The 21,206-nt window shown below is 38.6% G+C and overlaps 1 protein-coding gene across 10 annotated transcripts; it reads right to left on the bottom strand.

The window, feature by feature from the left end:
- Positions 1-1,396: 1,396 nt before the first annotated feature.
- On the bottom strand, positions 1,397-20,890 carry klhl32 (kelch-like family member 32). Of its 10 annotated transcripts, none has more exons than XM_077216668.1 (12): positions 20,674-20,890; positions 19,804-20,021; positions 18,039-18,144; positions 16,557-16,737; positions 12,630-12,737; positions 11,081-11,179; positions 9,989-10,204; positions 6,350-7,076; positions 6,156-6,214; positions 4,689-4,881; positions 2,454-2,548; positions 1,397-2,370 (listed from the first exon to the last, which is right to left on the bottom strand). In XM_077216668.1, exons 3-12 carry the CDS (start codon positions 18,059-18,061, stop codon positions 2,209-2,211), a joined length of 1,863 nt encoding a protein of 620 aa, XP_077072783.1. In that variant the 5' UTR covers positions 18,062-18,144; positions 19,804-20,021; positions 20,674-20,890; the 3' UTR covers positions 1,397-2,208. The 10 variants fall into 10 exon arrangements, 7 of the variants coding, with proteins under 7 accessions (XP_077072783.1, XP_077072810.1, XP_077072793.1 ...); XM_077216695.1 differs by having other exon boundaries at positions 18,039-18,100; positions 20,683-20,877; XM_077216678.1 differs by having other exon boundaries at positions 20,683-20,863.
- Positions 20,891-21,206: the final 316 nt, after the last annotated feature.

The raw sequence follows: 21,206 nt of genomic DNA, 5'->3' as shown, positions 1-21,206 counted from the left end.
GTTTAAAAGTAACTTTCCCCAACAATGCCAGTGATCACAAATGACTGGAAAACTTCACTGTTCAAAAAGTTGAGTGGGAACCCTGTAAATAGGTTTTGGAATAAAGCTATTGCTCGTCTCTTGTTTGTATCCAGTGTAGGACTAGGAACTGAGAGTGAATCAGAGAGCAATGACTCGTTCAAACTAACCAAGAAGCAGAATTCCACAGACAGTCCGAGTCAACACTCCTGTCATTTTGGTGTCAGCCAATCTAGAAACTCCATAGCTAAGCAGGATTAAGACAATGCACGCTTGTAAGAGATGGTCCCAAACTAAAGGAAGAGCATTGTCCACTTTAGTCAGTTTAACCAAGACAAATGGGTTCAGATAGGGTACATCTTGAATCTCACAATGAAACTCATGAGTTAACGCCAAAGGGGGGTTGATTCCCAAGACAGAGGCCTAAATCAGACATCCTTGTGAGACCTCTTTTTGAGTCTGCAGGACTGAAATCCTCTTTAAAATCCACAGAGACTGCCTTTACATATCAAAATGCATCAGATCAATCCAAAACAATGCTAGACAGACTTATAATAAAACATTGATCAACTGCATAATTCTATATCATGTCTACAACCTATATACAGTACATATGTGACTATTATGCTTAGATCACATATAATTCATGCAATTGTTACTATTGAATGGTTTATTGGAGGTATGTCTTGTTTTCTATGTGTGTGAATGATTTCTTGAATTATGGTATGGATCAAATCCATGTAAAATGTATATTACTCTCATAAAATCATACCCGGCTAGAGCTGGAAAGTTAAGAGACCATGTGACTAATCCGATAGCATGTAATTTATGTGAGAGGAGGAGAAATAGTCACACCCTGAACCAAAGACGATACCTAATTGGTCAGAATCTCTGGGGGTTGGATAAACATCTGAGTTTAAAAAATATGGACATGATCACAGCATTAGATGAGATAGGTTAAAATGGGTAAAGACTGGTTATAATGGGATGAGGTAGGGTCAGAGACTAAAGCAGCATCATACAAGTTTATGTGTATCACAATTTTTCAATAAAGAGGAGTGTCTTGTGTTATGTCCAGAGTTTTTACAGACGCAAATCCTGATAGTTTTTTAACGCCAAAAGAGGGTTTGCGCTGGAGCAAGCTGTTAGTAAATCTGCCCCTTAATGTCTTAAACTGCTGATCTTGTTACCGTGCTAATAAATAGTGTTTTCACTATAGTTTGGATATTACTATCCGCTGCAGAGTTATCTACGTATTTGTTCGGCCGTAAAATAGGTGATTCTGTCAAAATACTCTATAAAACCCTATAATTCCCTTTGAGCTAAACTGAACTGTTTCCCTTTACACCCGTGACTCAAGGGTTAAACAAATCACCAGTTTAATCATTATTGCACAACTGGATAAATTTATTAGATACATTATGTAAAAAAAGTGTGCCCTTACATGTTTTCTTATGGAATGGGCAGTTTTTGGTTGTAGGATGGAGAACAGTCAAGATGCCACTGTTGACGCAGATTGTGAAGATGCTGTGTGTGTATTTGTCGTCAGCTGTGGTCATACACATTCAGTAAACAATACGGTCTTCTTCATCCTGAGTTTTGATAGAAAGTACAGTTTGTCACAGGCTGAGAAATGACATGGAATGGTAACTGAAGTTTGGCTGATTTCAACATTATAGAGTCCCAGAACATTAAGGTCAGAGTGGAGAGTGGATTGAATTCCAAAATCTATGAAAACAGGTCCCTGACACTTCGGCCCTGCCCCAAATGCCGCCCTTGCATTTTTCCCTTGTTGTAATTCTGCATGGATTGTTGAGTAAACAAGTGTTAAAACAACAAATTGGACAACCTACAGTCTACAAGTGTACCATTTTGGACTGGGCAATAAAGTGTCTCTAAATCATTCAGCCAGATTTACACACTGCTTGTTAAACGGGATTAGCAAGGTGCAGCACCACAGCATATCCAGTTCAGAAATGCATGAACGTCAGTCAAGCTTGACAATAAAAAAAACTCTTGAACTTCTTTTTGAATGTTTCCACATCCATCAGAACACTTCATACTGGCTCAACATGATCAATGTATGATCAACGATGACTTCACTCCATCCACCCGTCACAATTTGTGGGAGTAGAATAGGCTCTTACATGATTCCACTGGTTCATAGTGTGTTTGTGGGAATGTCCTAGGTTAGAGAGCCCCTATCCTGTGATGTGGCACTTGTAGGGTCTGCAGGTTAGGGCAGGTAAAGTACGGTGCAGGCAAGAAACATGTCGCCACTCCATTCGAAGCGAATGGGAGCGTTGGCCCATAAAAAACCTCCTCTTTACCCTTGGTGCTCACATCTAGCACCTGCCAAATAGACAAATGATAGGATTTCAACATTAATTATTCAACATGTCATTCAAACATAAGCACCATTTAAGTCAACTCACCTGAATGCAAGCAAGGGGTTCATTTGTCCAGATGGAATATCCACCAACCACATAGATTCTGTCATCATGGACAGACACTCCTGCCTCATTTTGGCCTATAGGAGAATGTAGAGATTACGCTTACAAAAAAATCATTACCATGGTCTAATAACCCTTTCAGGCACAGTGGACACTGTAAAAAAGTATACAATCTTTACTAGTTTGTGAAAATGTTTTGATTGCATTTAGAGCCCGACCGATATGGATTTTTGGGGGCCGATGCCGATACCGATATTAGGGAGTAAAAAAAGCCTGATACCGATATATCGGCCGATATTATTTATGTGTATATTATAATACAGTAGCAATATTATTTATGTGTATTATAGTACAGTATACCAGTCAAAAGTTTGGACACTTTCCTATTGGTGTGTACAAACTTTTGATGGGTACTTTACACAGTAGCTATAAACAGAATAAATATATTTTATAAACACGTTTTGCAATGATCACTCAAATGTGGTAATCAAACACTTGTGTGACACAGATATGTAATGGAGGCAGGGGGAATGATAGAATTATACAGCTGAGCTGTAACCGAACTAGTTTGCATTGCATGTTATATTATATTATATTATATTCTAAATACTGTTGCATAATCTTCACTAACGACGACTTTGTCTTTTAATTTAGTCATAACTTGTATCACTAAATATATAAAAAGTGTCACTGACAAAACCTTATTATCTTCTATTTTTACTCTTAATTCCTCTAATCTCTACCAGTGGAGGAAGAACTCAGATCTTTTTACTAAAGTAAAATGAATAATATCATAATGAAAACGTTTTTAAATACATATGTACAGTACTTTTATACTATTTTAAATAATTAGTAAGCAAAATGTACTAAACGTGAAACTAGGCTACTCTTAATGCAAAATGGCCCTATATAAAGTGTTATAATTATATACATTTTTGGAATATTGCTTGATGTTGTAACGTAGCGTTATCAGGCAGAATGAGCTTTAACACTGTGTCTACACCGGACGCGGCCGTTACTGCTCGCGTCGCAACAGCTGTTTACCCTAGACAAAGCAGAATCAGTTTACTGTCGGAGATCGCTCGCGCCACGCATTTTAATCAATGTTTCATCAACCAATTGCCTTAATAAATAAGAAGAAGGCCTAAATATAGCAGACAATATAATCAGGACTTCTCAGCTGCGCGCTTGCAATAGTCACAAGCTCACACAATACGTGACAGAGGCTTGTAGCAGAGAAATCAATTCTGTGAATTACACTGCGCAAATCACAAGTAGGCTACTACCCACCGGATGAAGAAGGGTTGGCTCTCAGTCTCCACAGGCTACATAAAATATTCATTTTATTTTATTTTTCGTGTTTGCATTTATGAGGAAAAAACAATGTTACAGACGCGACAGTTGAGCACTACGGACGTGAGCGCTCTGAAAGCGGCACTAATGCTTTGAAACTTTCACATAGACATCAAACAGAAAGCACAAAACCTTTCGTTTCAAAGTGAATTTCGTTTTGTATTAATTGTATCTTAATTTTAATCAATGTTTCATCAGCCATTTGCCTGGATTTAATTTATAAGAAGTAAATTTAGCAGACGATAGATAATCTCGACACGGAGGCGCCTGCGGGTGAACTGGAGCTCGTCTCATGAACCGAAACTCAGCGTATAGACCTGAGAATTGAAATATATCTATATTGAAATGTCTACTTTTAAACAGAACAATTCAAAACGAAAGACAGACAGACTCATGTAATCGTATGAAATGTGCATTTCTCTCTGGCGCGCGCTCACTGAAGATCGCGAGTCAGCATCGTCAACTTCATCTTTGGCTGACACTGACTGAAAACACTTGTTTATTAATAAACAATTAAAATGTCTCCTTGCTATATTTGTTGTATTCATAATCATTATTTTTGCCAGTTCTTGTGACAGCTTTTAGGTGCTTTATTGGCAGCGCCACCCTTACATGAATCACCGTACCGCATTTTTTAAAATATTCATTTATCGGCCATTATAAATGCCGATACCGATAGTTAGGAAAATGCCTAAAATCGGCCGATAATATCGGCCCGCCGATATATCGGTCGGGCTCTAATTGCATTACTTCTAAAAAAAATACAGTATATACAGTAAAGCTAAGTTTTAAAGAGAAAAGGAAATGTGTAGGTAAATAGGTGAATAATCATATCTAATACATAGTTATAGTGCTTGTGGTGACCTGTGAGGAGACTGAAGGTGCAGCGTGTCCACTGGTCCATGTCCATGTCGTAAGAGTCGATGTGTCTAACCAGGATGCGGTCATTGTTGTAGTCTAGATCGTTCCCCCCAAGCACATATAGCTGCCTTTTGACTGCCGCCATCACATGGTACACTCTCCTCTGCAACATGGGACTGCGTGCTAGCCATTGATTCTATTACGGAGAGGAAATTACAAAAGAAAGAACAGCATAAAAAATGAATTATTCTCATTTTCAATTGTTCTTAAAACACATCAATTCTAACTATACAGTTGACCAGGAAAAGAGCTTAACAAATATATTGTAAAATAATTTTTGCTGGTTAATTGTAGTTTGACATTGCACATGCACTGGAATATGCACAAAAAAATATGTAAAATGTTTGCTTTGTCAAAGTATTTAATTTTTTATTTATATAGTGTATATATACATACATATATACATATATATATATATATATATATATATATATATATATATATATATACACACACACACACACACACATATATATATATATATATATATATATATACACATACATATTCCGGTGCGTGTGCATTTATTTCCGAGAGGTGTGTGTTCATGCAGAGATTGCACGAGCAGTGGTGAGTGAGAGTGTGAATATACACGTGTGTTTGGCGACCATCTGTTGAGGGTATTGTGGGTGGGGGGTTGCTGTTCCTGGCAGGTGAATGCAAAGCCACTTTGAATACCAATGAGCCTCTGCCTCCTGTTCCTTCCTCCTCTCTTCTTTCTTTATATCTCTCTCTTCGAAAAACACACAGTTCCACTGACCACAGAAGTTATACGATTCTTATTTTTAAGTCTTTTTGAATGTAACATTAATAAATTACAATGGTGTGTAGAGGAGTTATATTGGACATAAAATCCCTTGTGTGGGTTTGGGTTTTTTGTTTTGTATTGTTTTTGTTTGTTCGTTGCATTTATTTTATCAAAAATACCATAAAAACAGTAATTTTGTCAAATATTATTCCAATTTAAAATAACTGTTTTCTATTTTAATATATTTTTAAATATAATTGATTCCTGTGATAGCAAAGGATCAGTGTCACATGACCCTTTAGAAATAATTATAATATTATGATTGGGTGTTCAAGAAATATTTTCTTATTATCATCAGTTGAAAACAGCTATGCTGCTTAATAATTTTATGGAAACCGTGATACATTTTTTTGGATTCTAGATTAATAGAAAGTTCAAATAAGCAGCATTCAAGGAAAATAATAATTTTGTAACATTAAAAATGTCTTTATCATGTTGATCAATTTAATGCATCCTTACTGTGCTGAATAAAAGTATTAATTTCTAATTAATAATATTATAATTTATATAATAATTATATAATATTTTATTATTTTAAGATGAGAAAGATGCACTAACCAGCCACATTATTCTCACATAACCACATGAATGCAATATGTTACCTGTCCAGGGTCATACACCATCAGTCGATTCTGGTACTGAGCTGTGTTAGTGACACCACCTGCAGCAAAAGAAGCCATCATTTTATGTTAAACTGATGCTAGTAATGCTTTTAAGTCTTTGGGCCTAGAAATCCATTGGGAGATTCCTGATATATGCAGAGTAGTGGAGTAAATATGAAGGAATGTATTATTACCTGAGACCCAGAGCAGCCCGTCAGCCACGCATCCTGCATGACAGGACAGCGAATGGTCAAAAGGTTGCACGTAGGTCCACTTGTTCCTCTTGGGGCAGTAGCGCTCCACACTGGGCAGAACCTGCCTCAGTTCATTCCTCCCCCCGACAGCATAGAGATACTGTCCCAGAGCTCCCAGAACAAAGTGCTCCCGGCACGCCTTCATCGGTGCAATATCAGTCCAGCGGTTCTCCCTCGGATCGTACCGGCACGCCGTCCTCACCGCGCACGTCCTTCCAGTGGCGTGTTCCACCTCCCCGCCAGACACGAACAGGAAGTTGCCCATGACAGCCACACAGTGGTGACTCCGTCCAGCAGGCATGGGGGCTAATTCACTCCAGTTCGAACCCCCGGCAACACGCGTCTGCTCCTGCGCCGCGGGGTTGAAGAACCGCAGCTCCCGCACACGGCTGACCTCCCGTTTGCGCCCGCCGATGATATATAATGTTAGTGACTGAAAGCGTGGCGTGGTGCGGGACGTCTGACGTAAAGGCTGTGCAAATACAGAGCGGTGGTAGTCCAATGCCTCCTCCACCAGGGCGGCGACGGTGCTGCTGGAGTTGAGGAAGGGGTGGCTACTGGCCACACGGTGCAGGGCGGAGACCTCCATCAGGCCGTAGCGCACATTTTGCAGCAGTTCCTCCATGTACTGGTATCTGCAGTCATGCTCCAGCCAGCGCACCAATAACTACAGCAGGGCACAGTGGCTCATCAGTATTCAGCACCGATTCGGGTTCAGGAGATCACACTGCTCATATTACAGGCTGCAGCTCACACCATCCACACAATACTGTCTGTCTACGCAGGACCAACGCTTTGTATCATTGCATGCTAATGCTTAAGATATTGTGTCTCTATACAGTGATGAGAAGACAGCTGCAGATGAGATGGGGGGGGGGGGGGGGGGGGGTATGTGAACATGCACACACATACACGTAGTCATGAGGTGTGCGTGTGAAGCATACACACATACGCATTCCGGCACAGCCAAGGGAGTTAGACAAAGGGGAGTTAATTGAACTTGAGAGCAATCTAGACTGTTTAGCTGCAGAGGCATGCGAGTACGGCGGAGATGGCTGGAGATAAGCGATGCCACTCTTGTGGAAACAAAGTGGCTTTTAACACAATCAGCCCTGAGACAGAGAACTTATTATAGCATCCCGAGATCATGGGCCACCACCTCTAGACGTTCTGCAGCTGTCTCCTACACACAAATGGCAAATTTAAATGCTTGCAATATATTTTTTCATGGGAGTATTTCATCTGTGAAATGGTTAGATTTCATTGTACTTACACAGAATGATTCCCAGAGCACTAATTTTATGAAGGTACTCTGTGATATTTCTGTGCTATTAGCAGCACCGAATTGCAGAAATAATGATTGCTGTCAAACAGGTTTCCCTAACATTTCCATAACATTTCCCCCATCTTCCATTGGTGGTTCTAATAGGTAATCCAGCCCCAAAACTCATGCCATTGGTTAATTTTGCTCTGCTAGATGCTCAAATAGAGCAAAGTTCCTTTTAGAGACCATTAAACTACTTATGGTGTACTTATGCATTTAAAGGATTAAGTACTTATGCATTTAAAGGATTAAGTAGTTTTTCAAATTAAATAAAAAATGCTTACATTTTTTACTAATATTAAAATGATGTCCATTACCAATAAACCTATAATTATTTTTATGTTATTGCTGATAAAAGATAAATGGTCGGTATATAAAATTGTAAACTATATTGTCTAAAAAATATGAATAAATAAAACACAGTAGATATAAAATAAAATTGTTTAAATGCTCAAGGTGAGTATAGTAATATGGCTGATGAGCAATAAATTACTGATATATAAAATGTCATATTATATTATCTAAAAAAACACTAGAAAATAATCAGTTTAAATGCTACAAGTTAATTTAGGGATCACAAAATTATAATGTGTAGTATGAAAAATGGATATTCATGTATTATTATGGATTACTCAATTCTAAATGTTTTAAACATTGATTAACTTCAAGTGAGCATTACATGACAATTGAGCATGGACAATCTATCAGCCAATATATATCCGAAATGGATCGATTCCGATATATGAAAAGGTCTGTAATATTGAGCAATAACCTTTATGCTACCTATATAATGTGCATTCCAACATAATTTCACATTTAAGCTTTAAGTGTACATAGATTTCAGCAAAACCCTCCATTCCAGGCATCAATAATCATGTAGCGCTCTATTGAGGTTCTGTTTTGCCTTCTTCCTTTCTCTGAATTTTAGTTGTTGTTTTTTTCAACTCTCCACCTTTTCACAGCCAGCAGAAGAGAGGAAGGAGAATAAGTGAGAGAAGAAAATAGGAGAGGGAAGGAGAGAGACAGAGAGAGAGAGAGAGAGAGAGAGAGAGAGAGAGAGAGAGAGTGAGGTGTGAGCAAGGCAGCGTCTGTTGACTGTGAAGGTCACACTGGATCAGAGAACTTCCTCGGGGCAGAAAATAAATGAACTCCCCCACCCACTCCCGCACGGAGAAAGACAGACAGAGAGTGAGTACGAGAGAACAAAAAAAGAACAAAAAAAAAAAACAGAGGAAGAAAATGTGATTTCCAGAGCGTGAGACTCAGAGAACTCTGCATGACGATGATTGACAGCCAAACTATATCGAGGGTAGTATTGGCGGGCGCACGTTCGGACTGGCGGACGGCAGCACCAGCCCCTGTGCCCATCACGCTTCCGTCTGATGCCCAAATTAACCTTCTCTGCAAAGTGAAGGAGGCCCAAAGCAGCCTAATCAGGGCCTGATTATGGCAGCAGCGACTAGTTAAAGGGTCAGGGTAATTGTGCCATCAGAGGCCTGATTGTTTTCAATCAGTAGGGCGGCCGGAGTGACAGCTGGGGGATTGAGGCGCTGATGGAGCCGCGGTGGGCCTAATCAGAGAGAGCCTGGTTGGGGGAGGGGTGGTGGGGGGGCGCCTGATTGGTGCAAATGAATAGTCACACCACAGCCCCCCGACTACAGCCTCCGCCCAAGTGTACATACATACACACACACGCTCACATTGTCCGTACACCTTTTTTTCTCACTCTTACACCGTAAATTAAACAGGCAGTGTTTGTGCTAATATGACCTTAGCATTCAGATTTACTTAATGATGCTTTGTGTTTGGCAGCTGTTATAGAGATTGTCATGGGTTCCAAAAGTCTGAGATGTTCTTTATTAAAAATAAATTACATTACCAAATTAAATTAAATGCATAATTATTTGACTGTAAAGTTGAACTAAAAAAGTTACATTAATTACAAAGTGGTGGTGTGTCCTTCTTTTGCTTTTTTGACAGCAGCACTTGAGCTTCAAGTTTGTGTAAAACCTGATGATCACATACAACATAATTTGATATGTTCCAAAGAGCATCTTGAGCTTGACAAACATCTGAGCAAAGAGTTGCACATTAGTGAACTAGAAATGATATAGAAACGTCATAGCTGTTCTTTGTTGTAAAGTTTTCAGAATTTTAAACCCCATGCTGATATTTTGCATTAAAGCATGTAAGCTACCTAAGCAGTTCAGAGATGTTTTGAAGAGTTTAAGTCTGTGAATTTGCGGCCCACACACCTGCCATATCTCCTCCTCACTGAGGGAGGTGAGGCGGTCGCTTTTTAGCACTTCCCTGAGGAGCCGATAAGGTAGGAGCAGCACTTCCTCTTCCCTGTTCTTCTGCAGCTCAGAGAGGTGATCCACCAGAAAGCCCACCACTGCTTCCTCCAGGGCCGGCAAGTGGAAGAGGTCTGCCAGCCTGTACAGGTCCAGGTAGTTAAAACTGTTCAGCTCCTACAGGCACAGATATAAATACAGACAGATTCACGGTCAGAGGGGGTGTTTTATTCATGCATGAAAACTAGTTGAGCCTTACAGTCTAAAATGAAATCGTACATGCCTTGAAACATACAAGCACACAAACGCATACAATAATATATACCCCCATCAATACACACTATTGTAATTAATATTGTAATACAGTAAATAATAAAAAATAAAGTTATGATAAAAAATTTAGTTATGATAAATGATTAATGGGAGCTCAAAAGAGCTAAATCTCATGAAAGTCCACAATATCCAAAAACCGACTGGAAAACCTTAAGTAAAAGAAGGAACAACGAAGACATATCTAGTCAGGATGCTCCACATGCAGGATGGAGAAGGACACTTCACACAGAGACTGACTGCCATCTACTGGTTAAAATGAACAACAAGCAAATTGATGAGCACTGAACAGGTTCAGGTGGAATCTGCAGATCTTTTTCACATTTTCTGGGCTGAATTATGGGGGAAATCTATGGAATTCTGCAGAAAGAGGGAAATTTGTTATGGAATGAAAAATTGGTTTCTTTCACAAAGGCTTCAAGAAAACTTGGAATATAACAGAGTCATATAGAGACTACTATTATGATAATTGTATTGTGTCTTTTGAAGCTTAAAAGCTCCAGTAGTATGCGTTTATTGGAATCAAATTGAAAAGAGCATGTAAAACTGTAGAAGGGTGAAAAATTATAAAAATGAGTATTTAAAACGCATGAAATGAGTATAACTTTTACAAAATTACTACCGATTGCACAGTAACGTTATATTTAGTACTTGATGAAAACACAAAATAAGCTTTATCAAAACGTTGCAAGTTTTCAAGGCAGAAATAACCTGTAAACACACCTGAATGAGATAGTGGGAACAGAGGCTGAGCAGTTCCAGCAGCTGAAGGTGGCTTCCAGCAGACAGGACGTCTTGTATCACTCCTGGCTCCAGCATGATCTACAGACAAAGAACCTGAGTAAGACTATTATAAGAAACCGCAACCTTGCTTTCCTAATTCCATGTTAAAAGCAGGGGCCTTCAACCTTTTTCAGGTCAAGGACCCCTTAATGAAGAAAGAGAAAGAGCAGGGACCCTGTGTTTAAACTTGTATAAACATGTGTTGCATAAAGCCCAATTTATACTTCTGCGTCGAACTCACGCCGTAGCTACGTCGTAGGCTGTGTGTAGCGCTTGTACCCTTCGGCGTACCCTGACGTGCACCTCTCCATTCTACGCGGACGCAAGCGATGTGATTGGTCTGTCTGCTAGAACCCCTCCCTCGCGTTTCACATGCTCCCTCTGCATGTGCAATTGCGCGTCAACACGAAGAACGACGCAGAAGTATAAATGAAAACCAAGCCGTAGTGTATAGCATAGAGGCTCCTGCGTAGGTCTGACGCAGAAGTATAAATGGGGCGTAAGCCTGCTCTATAAAAGACGTTTATAGCAGCTACTATATTAAAGGTATTTACATATGTATAATGCTTAGATTGCAAAGCTAATATTATTACAATTTAAAATAACAATTTATTTCTGTCTTCATTGTCTCATGAGCCTTCAGAAATCATTCTAATTCGATGATTTGGTGCTCAAGAAGCATTTATTATTATCAATGTTGAAAAAAGTTCTTCTTATTATTTTTGAGGAATTCTTTGTTGAATAGAAAGTTCAAAAAAACAGCATTGATTTGAAATAGAAATATTTTGTAACATTATAAATGTCTTTACTGTCACTTTTGATTAATTTAATGAATCCTTGCTGAATAAAATAATTAATTTCTCTAATTAAATCTTACTGAACCCAAACTTTACAACAGTAATGTATATAATATTGGACCGTCTCTATCCCTTAGGATATCTCTGTTAGCAGTGCTTGAATGTAAAAGTTGTTTAGCTACAGACAACCAATCAAACTAAACTCCTGACATGACAAAAAGGTGATGGCAAATGCATTAACTGGAGTAAATCAGACGTTGCTTTATTTGTTTTTGCCTTTGTATGTTTCAGGTTACTTAAAACAGCCAGAGTTGACCTACATGGTGACATTTTCACAACTGGAAATCAAATGCTTGGTCCAATTTGTATTTGTTCAGTCAGTGTTAGTGACTTCATGAATATGCAACTAAGAACATAAACTCAGGGTTTACCAGTAGTATAGTGTGAAATCTTCAAACTAACATGAAATAAGATAACCTAGTATTATATTTAACCAGATTTAGAATTTCAATAAGCCCATTTGTGAAGCTCCAGAATAAATTATTCACAAGTATTTCACTTATCTGCTACGTATGATTCATAATGGGGTCTTTCCAGAATCTAGAGACCTGTCTTTGCTCGAGGCACTTCAAATTGTGTTTGTTTTGCATGTTCTGGGCCATATGCTACTGTGTGGGCTATGCTGAATTTACCTGGCCTGTGTAGGCGAAGTCCAGTGCGTGCTTCAGTCCGACGCTAGTCACACCCTGGAGAGTTACCTCATCTGCCTCACTCTCCACCATACACAGACTGAACATGGCCTGAAGATACACACACACAAATTCATAAGCAGGATGCACCACAGAACTACAGTAATATAGCATCCTGTAAATAGCTGTTAAAGCAAAATATCAAAAAACTGTTCATTCAAGTCTAAAGAGTTTCACACTGAGAATGAAAGTGAGTCCATGGCCATCAATCAGTGCATACTGTACTTTCTCACACACACGCGCGCAGAATAAAGAGACCAAGAGGCCAGTGCTGTCCCGCTGTGCTCTCTGGCAGGAGTACACTAATCAAAAGTATTGATTGCTGTCACAGAGCGAGTGTAGGATGGTCATTGATCAAAGCCCATGGTGAAGAGGAAGTCAAAGGACATTGGATCACCATTACACCAACTCCACAGATCAAACCTAACTGCTCCTAATGATGCACTTCCAGCGTGAAAAAAAAAAACTGTAATCTATCTATCTATCTATCTATTTTTATATATATATATCCACACATGCCTCCCAAAATCAGAGTAATAACTCTCAGGCACAGTTAAGACTGGTTCTGGATTGAAATTAGTGTCAACAATCTTTTGAAAGAATCAATAGACATTTAATGCAGGTCTTAGCTCCATCTGAAGCTGCCGTGTGCTGAAAATAGATGCAAAGTGTATATCATCTTTTATCGTTGTCACCTCACCCTCAGAAACTGTTCCCTTAGTAGTATGTCACGTTTAAAGTGCCTGGTAAAGTATATCGTGTTTTTCTATTTTCTATTTAAAGCAGTACGTTTTTAATGACTGACCTCGGCTCACATTCTGATATTTTAAAGGACTCATTAGAGCTGATGGTTGTTGGTTTGTTGACAGCTACTCAGAGAGCTCCTTACTGGGACACCACTGCCCATTAGCAAGACATAGGGGTTTTTTTGGAAGGGGATTGTGGGTAATAATCATGACCAGTCGTGTGTCACATGTCTGGCTGAATGACTTCTGACCTTGGAAAAGCAATGCAGGCTGGCCAGACAGCAGCTTTGTGAGCTAATTAGTTTACAATGCATGCTTTTTGAGCCATATGAAAATACAGAATAATTCAATGCCTCACATCAGTGTTACCGGCATTGCTGCATCATGAATCTAAGCAGCAGCTGCTGAATCTTCAGCAACATGCAAAATAAAATCATATTTCACATGAGCTGTGACTGCGATTGAAATGCAATAGAATAAAAAAGACTTCTTAAAAAAGAAGAAAATTAAAGCCAGGAAACGTCTTAACTATTGAATTACCTTCATGGACTGCAGACAAAAACAATATAGTTACAACACTGCCAGTGTAGTCTAATTCACAAACAAATGACATAAGAGTCAGCTCTTTTTAATCAATAAAAATCATACGATGCAAACAGTGTAGTCTAATTCCCGAACACATTACTTTTATGAGCTTTTATGCGCTGTTGATTTTTTAATGGCTAAAAATATGCATTAACATTTTTAATCAGTCTGTCTAATCATTATATTCAGTAAATGAAGCAAGGTTGTGTAAGTATCATTACTCCTGATTGTTGCTGATGTTATTACTCGTTAAAGATACACATTTACTACACACTTATATTTACAGTATATAAGTATATAATTTGTATTTACTAATTTGTATTTAGAAATTTGCTGTATGAACTTCTCTGGTCAAATGTGTAATGTCATTGTGGCCAGCAGGGCGGGGCCGAGAGCCGTGAGAGAGCGGCACGAGGCCGGTGGCGTGACTGATAATGAGTGTCACCTGCACGCCGCACCGGTCTCGTATCTCTCACGGAGGACCTTCGGAAGCATAAAAGGAGGAGCGATGACAGTGAAAGACGAGAGAGGACCAGCCCTGGACATGTTATGTTATGTTTTGTTTATGTGTGTGTGGCAGTCATCCGTGAGGGGCAGCCGCTGTTCCTTTCGATTTGTTGTTGGTTTATTTTATGGACTTAAAAGTGTTTGAACGTTCGCCGGTTCCTGCCTCCTTCTTCCCTGATCCTCTAAAATTGCTAAAATCATTATTAGTGTTTTGTCTTTAATGCCAGTGCCACAGGCGCAGATTACACCTGACCTTTCACATTTATTCATTAGTGCCAGTGAGGTGTTAAAGCTCAAAAGGGTGCAATATCCTTTCATTTCTCAGGGACATCCAGCCTAAAAATAGAACAAGACAGGTGACACTAAATAAACTGGTGAGATTTTTACATTTTCTAAAGAAAATGTGACTGGCGTTTGACCATACAAACCTCACTGCCACAATTATAAACTTTAAGAGTGTTTCTAAGTGGTTGCTATGGGTTCTGAGAGGTTTTCCTGAAATTCTCTTTCTGGATGTTCTGGATGGTTGTATGGTCGTTGCTGGACCAAGTCAAAATAGCCCACCTTTCTATGATACTGTATTTATGTGCATAGATATGACTTGCGTCCCTTCTTCCCTCTATCCATCTAAGGGATTTTCACCCACTTATTGTGTTTCAGATGATGCATACTACGCCTCTCTCCAACAAGCCCTAAAATTGGAGGTATAATTAATTCACAAACAAGGCAGGACCATTAATATGTCAGTTAAATACTGGCAATTGGGATTCATTTCCAAAACACAACTCATTTTGGTATACACGATAGAGCATAAAACACATGCTCATCCACAAGTATACACACCAGTCTATTTAAACCTATTCAACCGTTCCACCTAATAGAAATCAGGAATAATAAAAACCTTGCAGGCATACTATGTCAAAGGGTAGCTGTCAAACAGAGCCAACAGCTTGATTGACTTAAGCTTTGGATCAGTCCATGTTTTACATAAGCTATGACTCGCCTTAACAACAGCAAAAGGTTCCCTCATCAGAAAAACCAAGGGCTAAAATCAAAAACAAGGGATTATATCTTATCATTCCAGCCCAACAGAGGTGCAGAGCTTCCCAGGAGACATATTGAGATAAATATACCTGCCCTATTTAATTCTGTTCTTTGGACTGTGCACATAATCTTTCCCTCTGTTGCAGGGCTGGATGTATTTCTTCTTCGTAATCTTCTAAACAAACCAAAATCAAATCTCACTGATACGGTTTCCAGGCCGCTGCTGACTTTTCATTTCCTGTCTGTTGCTCTCTTGTCTCCTGTGTGAACTGTACATATTTGCATCAGGATTGCGCATCTAAAAAAAGGAAAATCCTGTTGTCGTTTACTCACTATCACATTGTTGCAAACACGTATGACTTCTGTGGAACACAAAAGGAGATGTTCAATAGTGTGTTTACGCTGCTCTTTTCCATATAAAGAAAAACAACGATGCTGCACAGCTCCCTTCATTTCACACTGATTTCAAACCTACTATAAAACATTTTGGTACACCACATTTGAATGTATTATTTTTAGAGCTTGGCAGCACTCATCCCCATTTACTTTTATTTTATGGAGAAGAGCAGCATGAACTTTGTACCTAACATCTCCCCTTCAGTTCCAAGAAAGAATGGATATGTATGGATGGAAGCTCTGTTCCACCACAAAAGGAAAAAAAATCATGCTTTGGTAAATCATTGTTATAAAATAAAAAGTAGCAGTAAAAGTCGTAAATATGAAATAAGGTCCATATTTTTTCACAATTATGTTTTTATTTAATTAAGTCTTAGTATGCCATAATTTTTACTATTTATCTCAGGATTATGACTTTTTATGTCATAATTATGATTTAACAAAGCATGATTTCTTTCCTTTGTGGCGGAAATGTGCTTCCATTGATATGGAATCCTTTAATAGATGGCAGCATAAGCTTGTGTGGCAAACACTCTTACTGATCATGTTTCTGGGGTTAGCGAGATGGAACCTGCACAGTGTACAATCTCACCCGGAAGTAATCGCTGCAGGCTGCCAGGACCGCCTTGTGAGCATGGAACTTCTGTTCCCCGGCGACCAGGGTGACATCGCAGAGCAGTCCGTCCTTGCGCTGCTGATTAAGGGCAGAGAGGACAGAGTCCTGGTGGGATTTGGATTGACACAGCCTCTGTCCTGTCAGCATGTCCTGAGAGCTGAGACACAAGAGAAACACTGCAAAACAAGCCCGTGCTTGGACTTTGTGAACATCTCATCATGGAAGCCTGTGCCCAGAAACAAAGAAGTGTGTATGTATGTATTTGAGTCTTTCTCCCTGCTGTTCACTAGATCTATCGATATGCCTATTCAGATTGTGAGATGTCATTGATTCTCACTGCTCCCATTGCCCTGAATAGCTCTTTTCAGCACAACACATTCAGATTTAGCTCTAATTCTCTTTCTGTACACTGAATTTTTTTTTTTTTACATAAAAAGACTGCAGAAATGGTATAGTAAAATCTGTTAATTGATTAACTTTAAGTTACCTTACCACATTAAAAATATCATTAATAAAACACCACATGTAATTTTACTGTCAATATTTAAAGATGTATTTATTAAAGATTTGATATTATAAATTCATTGAACATATTTGTTATTGTCAATTTATTAAAAATACATTTATTTTTCAAATATTTCAATAAAATATATTTCATGTATTATATTATATATACTTTATTTAAATAATCATTTTATTGTAAACTAAATTTTAATTTCTATATTTACAACATTTTTAACAAGGCAATATACACTTTTACAACAAAATTACATTTGCAATGAGTAAAAAGTATGAACCTCCTTTGAATTTATATGAATATGGGTATTACCAAAAGTTCCTGCATGAACCATCAGATATGTTGATATTTTATTTATATTTTTGTTCATAACTTAGTTATTCACATTGGCATGCTAATTACTACATTTTACATTATTTAATTCATGTTAGTTGCACTATTGTAGTGTGATGTATTACCCTGGTGGTCTTTATGTGGGTGACACTCTGCTCTGTCAGTGGGGGGTTTTGATGAAGTCATCATGTGACTCTCCATTATAACTGTGCTATTTTCACTATATTTTGCAGTAACAAACAGATTTGAATACTGGTTGATATTATTCTTATATGATTTGAATCTTATACGCACAGCCAGAATTGGGCAAAATAGTCACCAAAATGCCTCCCACAATGTCAGTGACATCATCATTGTATTTATTTTTTTATTTTTTGCAGTAAATTTAACAAAAATGTTTTACAGTATTAGTTTACACAGAGTAGTACAGCCTTCTGGGAGAAGAAAGCTTTGGATGACCTCAGATATCCTCCAGAGCTCTTTAAATAGCGATGACCGTGTCACAACATCTCCCATCAAATCCAACAGCGTCTACATCAAATTAAAACTCACCAAAGACGTGAGGACATGGTCATCTCTTAAGGTAACCTGAGGTGTGTAGAATGTACCTGGGAGGAGGCTCAGAGGGCATGCTCCGTGAGGAGAAAGGAGGAGGCGGAAGGAGTGTTTCCTGTTGATACAACAAAACAGGCCCGACTGAGCATGTGCAGCACTCTACAGTGAGAGAACAGAAACAGCAAAGACTGAGAGTGAATAAGGACACAGCCTACATATCTAAGAAGCCTATGATAGCCTGAATATCTGAACATCTCGATGGAGCTTCTGAGATGAAGAGCTTTTAAAGATTGAAATGATTGCCTTTACAAAACAGAGTGATATCCTTGAAACATATCCGATGTATGAAGGCAACCCATACTCAGAATTTGTCCTCTGCATTCAACCCATCCAAGTCAGTGCGCACACATTAGGAGCACTGAGTAATGAACACACACACTGCAAACTGTGGACGCACACACTCAGAGCAGTGGGCAAGCATTCACTGAGGTGCCCGGGGAGAGATTGCGGGGTATGTGCCTGCCGGTATTGACAATCGAACCCACAACCTACGGTTTACAAGTCTGACTCTCTAACCATTAGGCCACAAGTGTCCCAACTGCCCCATTATGATATACGCTATATGCTACATGTAATAAGCTTTATAGGCTGAAAGTGAAGTCTGACATTAATTTCATGAAAGGATTAATTCACCGAAAAAGAAAAATTCTGTCATTAATTAACGTTACTCACCCTTATGTCGTTCCAAACCTGTAAGACTTTCATTCATCTTCAGAACACAAATGAATATATTTTAATGAAATCTCAGAGATTTCTGTCCCTCCAATGACCATCTACACAACTACCACTTTGACACTTCAAAAAGTTCATAAAGAGAAACTAATCCATATGAATTGAGCGGTTTAGTCCAAATTTTCTGAAGAGACACAATCACTTTATATGATGAACAGATTGAATTTAGGCTTTTAGCCTATTCACATAAACATTCATCAACTCACACATCAGTTAAATGGAAGCTCACGAATGCTTGCTTGATGTGCGAGAACTAATGAGGTTATTTATCGTTTTTTACGCAGCACGTTTGAGCTTCCGCAAGAACCAATGAAGCTTGCATCAAGCAGGTTTCGGTTGAGCTTCAATTTATGTTCTCTGGTCAATATTTATGTGAATAAAAGGCCTAAATTCAATCTGTTCATCATATAGGCTAAAGCGACCGTGTCTCTTCAGAGAATTAGGAACCGCTCGATTTATATGGATTAGTTTTACAATCTCTTTGTGAACTTTTTGAAGCATGAAAGTATTAAGGTGATGATACACAGGGCAACTTTTTGAGCAATGTTGCTGTGCAATGTTGCTGGGCAATCTTGCCGAGCGATTGTTGCTTGGGCACTTTCACATTGAAAATGGGCAATATATTTCTATCTGGATAATTTAGATCGGTAGTGGGCCCTGTGTTTCATCTGGTTGCCCGTTGACGGCAACATTGCTCAAAAAGTTGCCCTGTGTATCATCACCTTTAGTTGCAGAGCTGTCAATGGAGGGACAGAAATCTCTCTGATTTCATCAAAAATATCTTCATTTGTTTTCCAAAGATGAATGAAAGTCTTACAGGTCTTACAGTAACGTTAATTAATGACAGAATTTTTCTTTTTCGATGAACATCCTTTAATGGATCTAATAACATGCATTATTTAATGTATGAAAAGGAGAATAAAAATATAAAATATAAATAAGAAATATGTTTTTCAAGAGATTCATCATGCAGTAATATTCATCCAAAGAAAACAAAATAGAAGAAATATTAAAAACACCACTCACCCTATTGATGCACAATGTGTTTGGATACAAAACAGCTATCGGCAAAGTTCATTCTGATCCAAAATCAGTGTGTACATCTCCTTTCATGAGCCTCATGTGATGGTCAAATGGTATCAAAACTGAGAGTAGCCTAGGCGACCTGATGCAGGACTTATTGGAGCCTAATGGCCATTGTGTCTGAGCCATCCCAGCACATATTGATCTGATTACAAAATGACCTTCAGTCAGCAGATTGTAGTCCACGGTCAATGGAGGAGAAAAGAGGAGGGGAAAAAAGAGAAATAAAACTAATGATACAGTAGTACAGATATTTTCTTAGCATTGGTCTGACACTCAAATGGTCCCGTCCATCATTCCAGCCTGTCACTGACCTACTTAACCAGAGTCCACCCGTAATCCATCAAACTAAAGGTGACTGAATGACAGTTTAAAGTAGCCTACCGTCGCGTTCAAATCAACGTGTAGGATATATTATTTAAAAATAATAATAACAATAATAATAATAACAACATGTAGGCGGATGATACATAGTCTATTAATTATATTATTTTGACAAGTTAATTGCGTTACGGATCCAAAGAAGAACTGTCACTAAATGCAGATTATGGTGCTTTAGTCCTTGGCTTCCACAATCACTTTAAAACCTCAACTGTCAAATGTCTCCTAGCAACAGGGCAGAACCAAGAATATTTGGGCAACAATAAATGTAATCCTCACTGAAGACCCGCCCAACTGCAACCTCATGACATTCAGCTGTGAACTGTTTCGGTACATCCCTTCAGCATCCATCTGTAAACACTGTCTAAACGTTTCTGTATGTTAGACATGTCGTAAATATACGAACATTCACCGGATAAAAAGCCCACGTACACAGTTTACCTCCGCGTCAAGTGTCTTCTTCTCTCGGTCAAACTGATTTTATCCGACGTCGGTCACTTATCAACTTTGACTGACCCAAACAAAATATCTGCATCGATCCCCAGGAGAAAACTGTCCATAGACTGGGGGTGTAACTCGCTGTCTATGCCCGATGCGTCTGTGCTACTGTAACCGCTAGACTCTTAATCAGTCCCCGCCTCTTGCGGTCACATGCCGGGATCATGCGTGTCCACGAGGCGCCGAATATGAAGTGAAAACCATAGCCAAAAACATTCTGTCATTTTCTTATTGAATCAGGCATGATGCATATTTTGATATTTGATATATTGTTTTATAACTTAATTATTGAATAAATATACCTGTACAATTATTTTAAAGGGAATTATTATATTTTAATTAAATAGTAGTATGTAGCCTAATAATCCCCCTTTATAATGATTAAGGAAAAATGTTTAATTGCGTAAAAATTGAGAGTAGAATATTTTTGAGAATAGAGGTACTACTTACTAGAATATATATATTTA

The sequence above is a fragment of the Siphateles boraxobius genome, unplaced genomic scaffold (assembly GCF_051911475.1).
Source record: "Siphateles boraxobius isolate OS27281-9 unplaced genomic scaffold, OSU_SipBor_1 12, whole genome shotgun sequence".
Classification (NCBI taxonomy): domain Eukaryota; kingdom Metazoa; phylum Chordata; class Actinopteri; order Cypriniformes; family Leuciscidae; genus Siphateles; species Siphateles boraxobius.
This window is presented reverse-complemented; position numbering and strand designations above follow the sequence as displayed.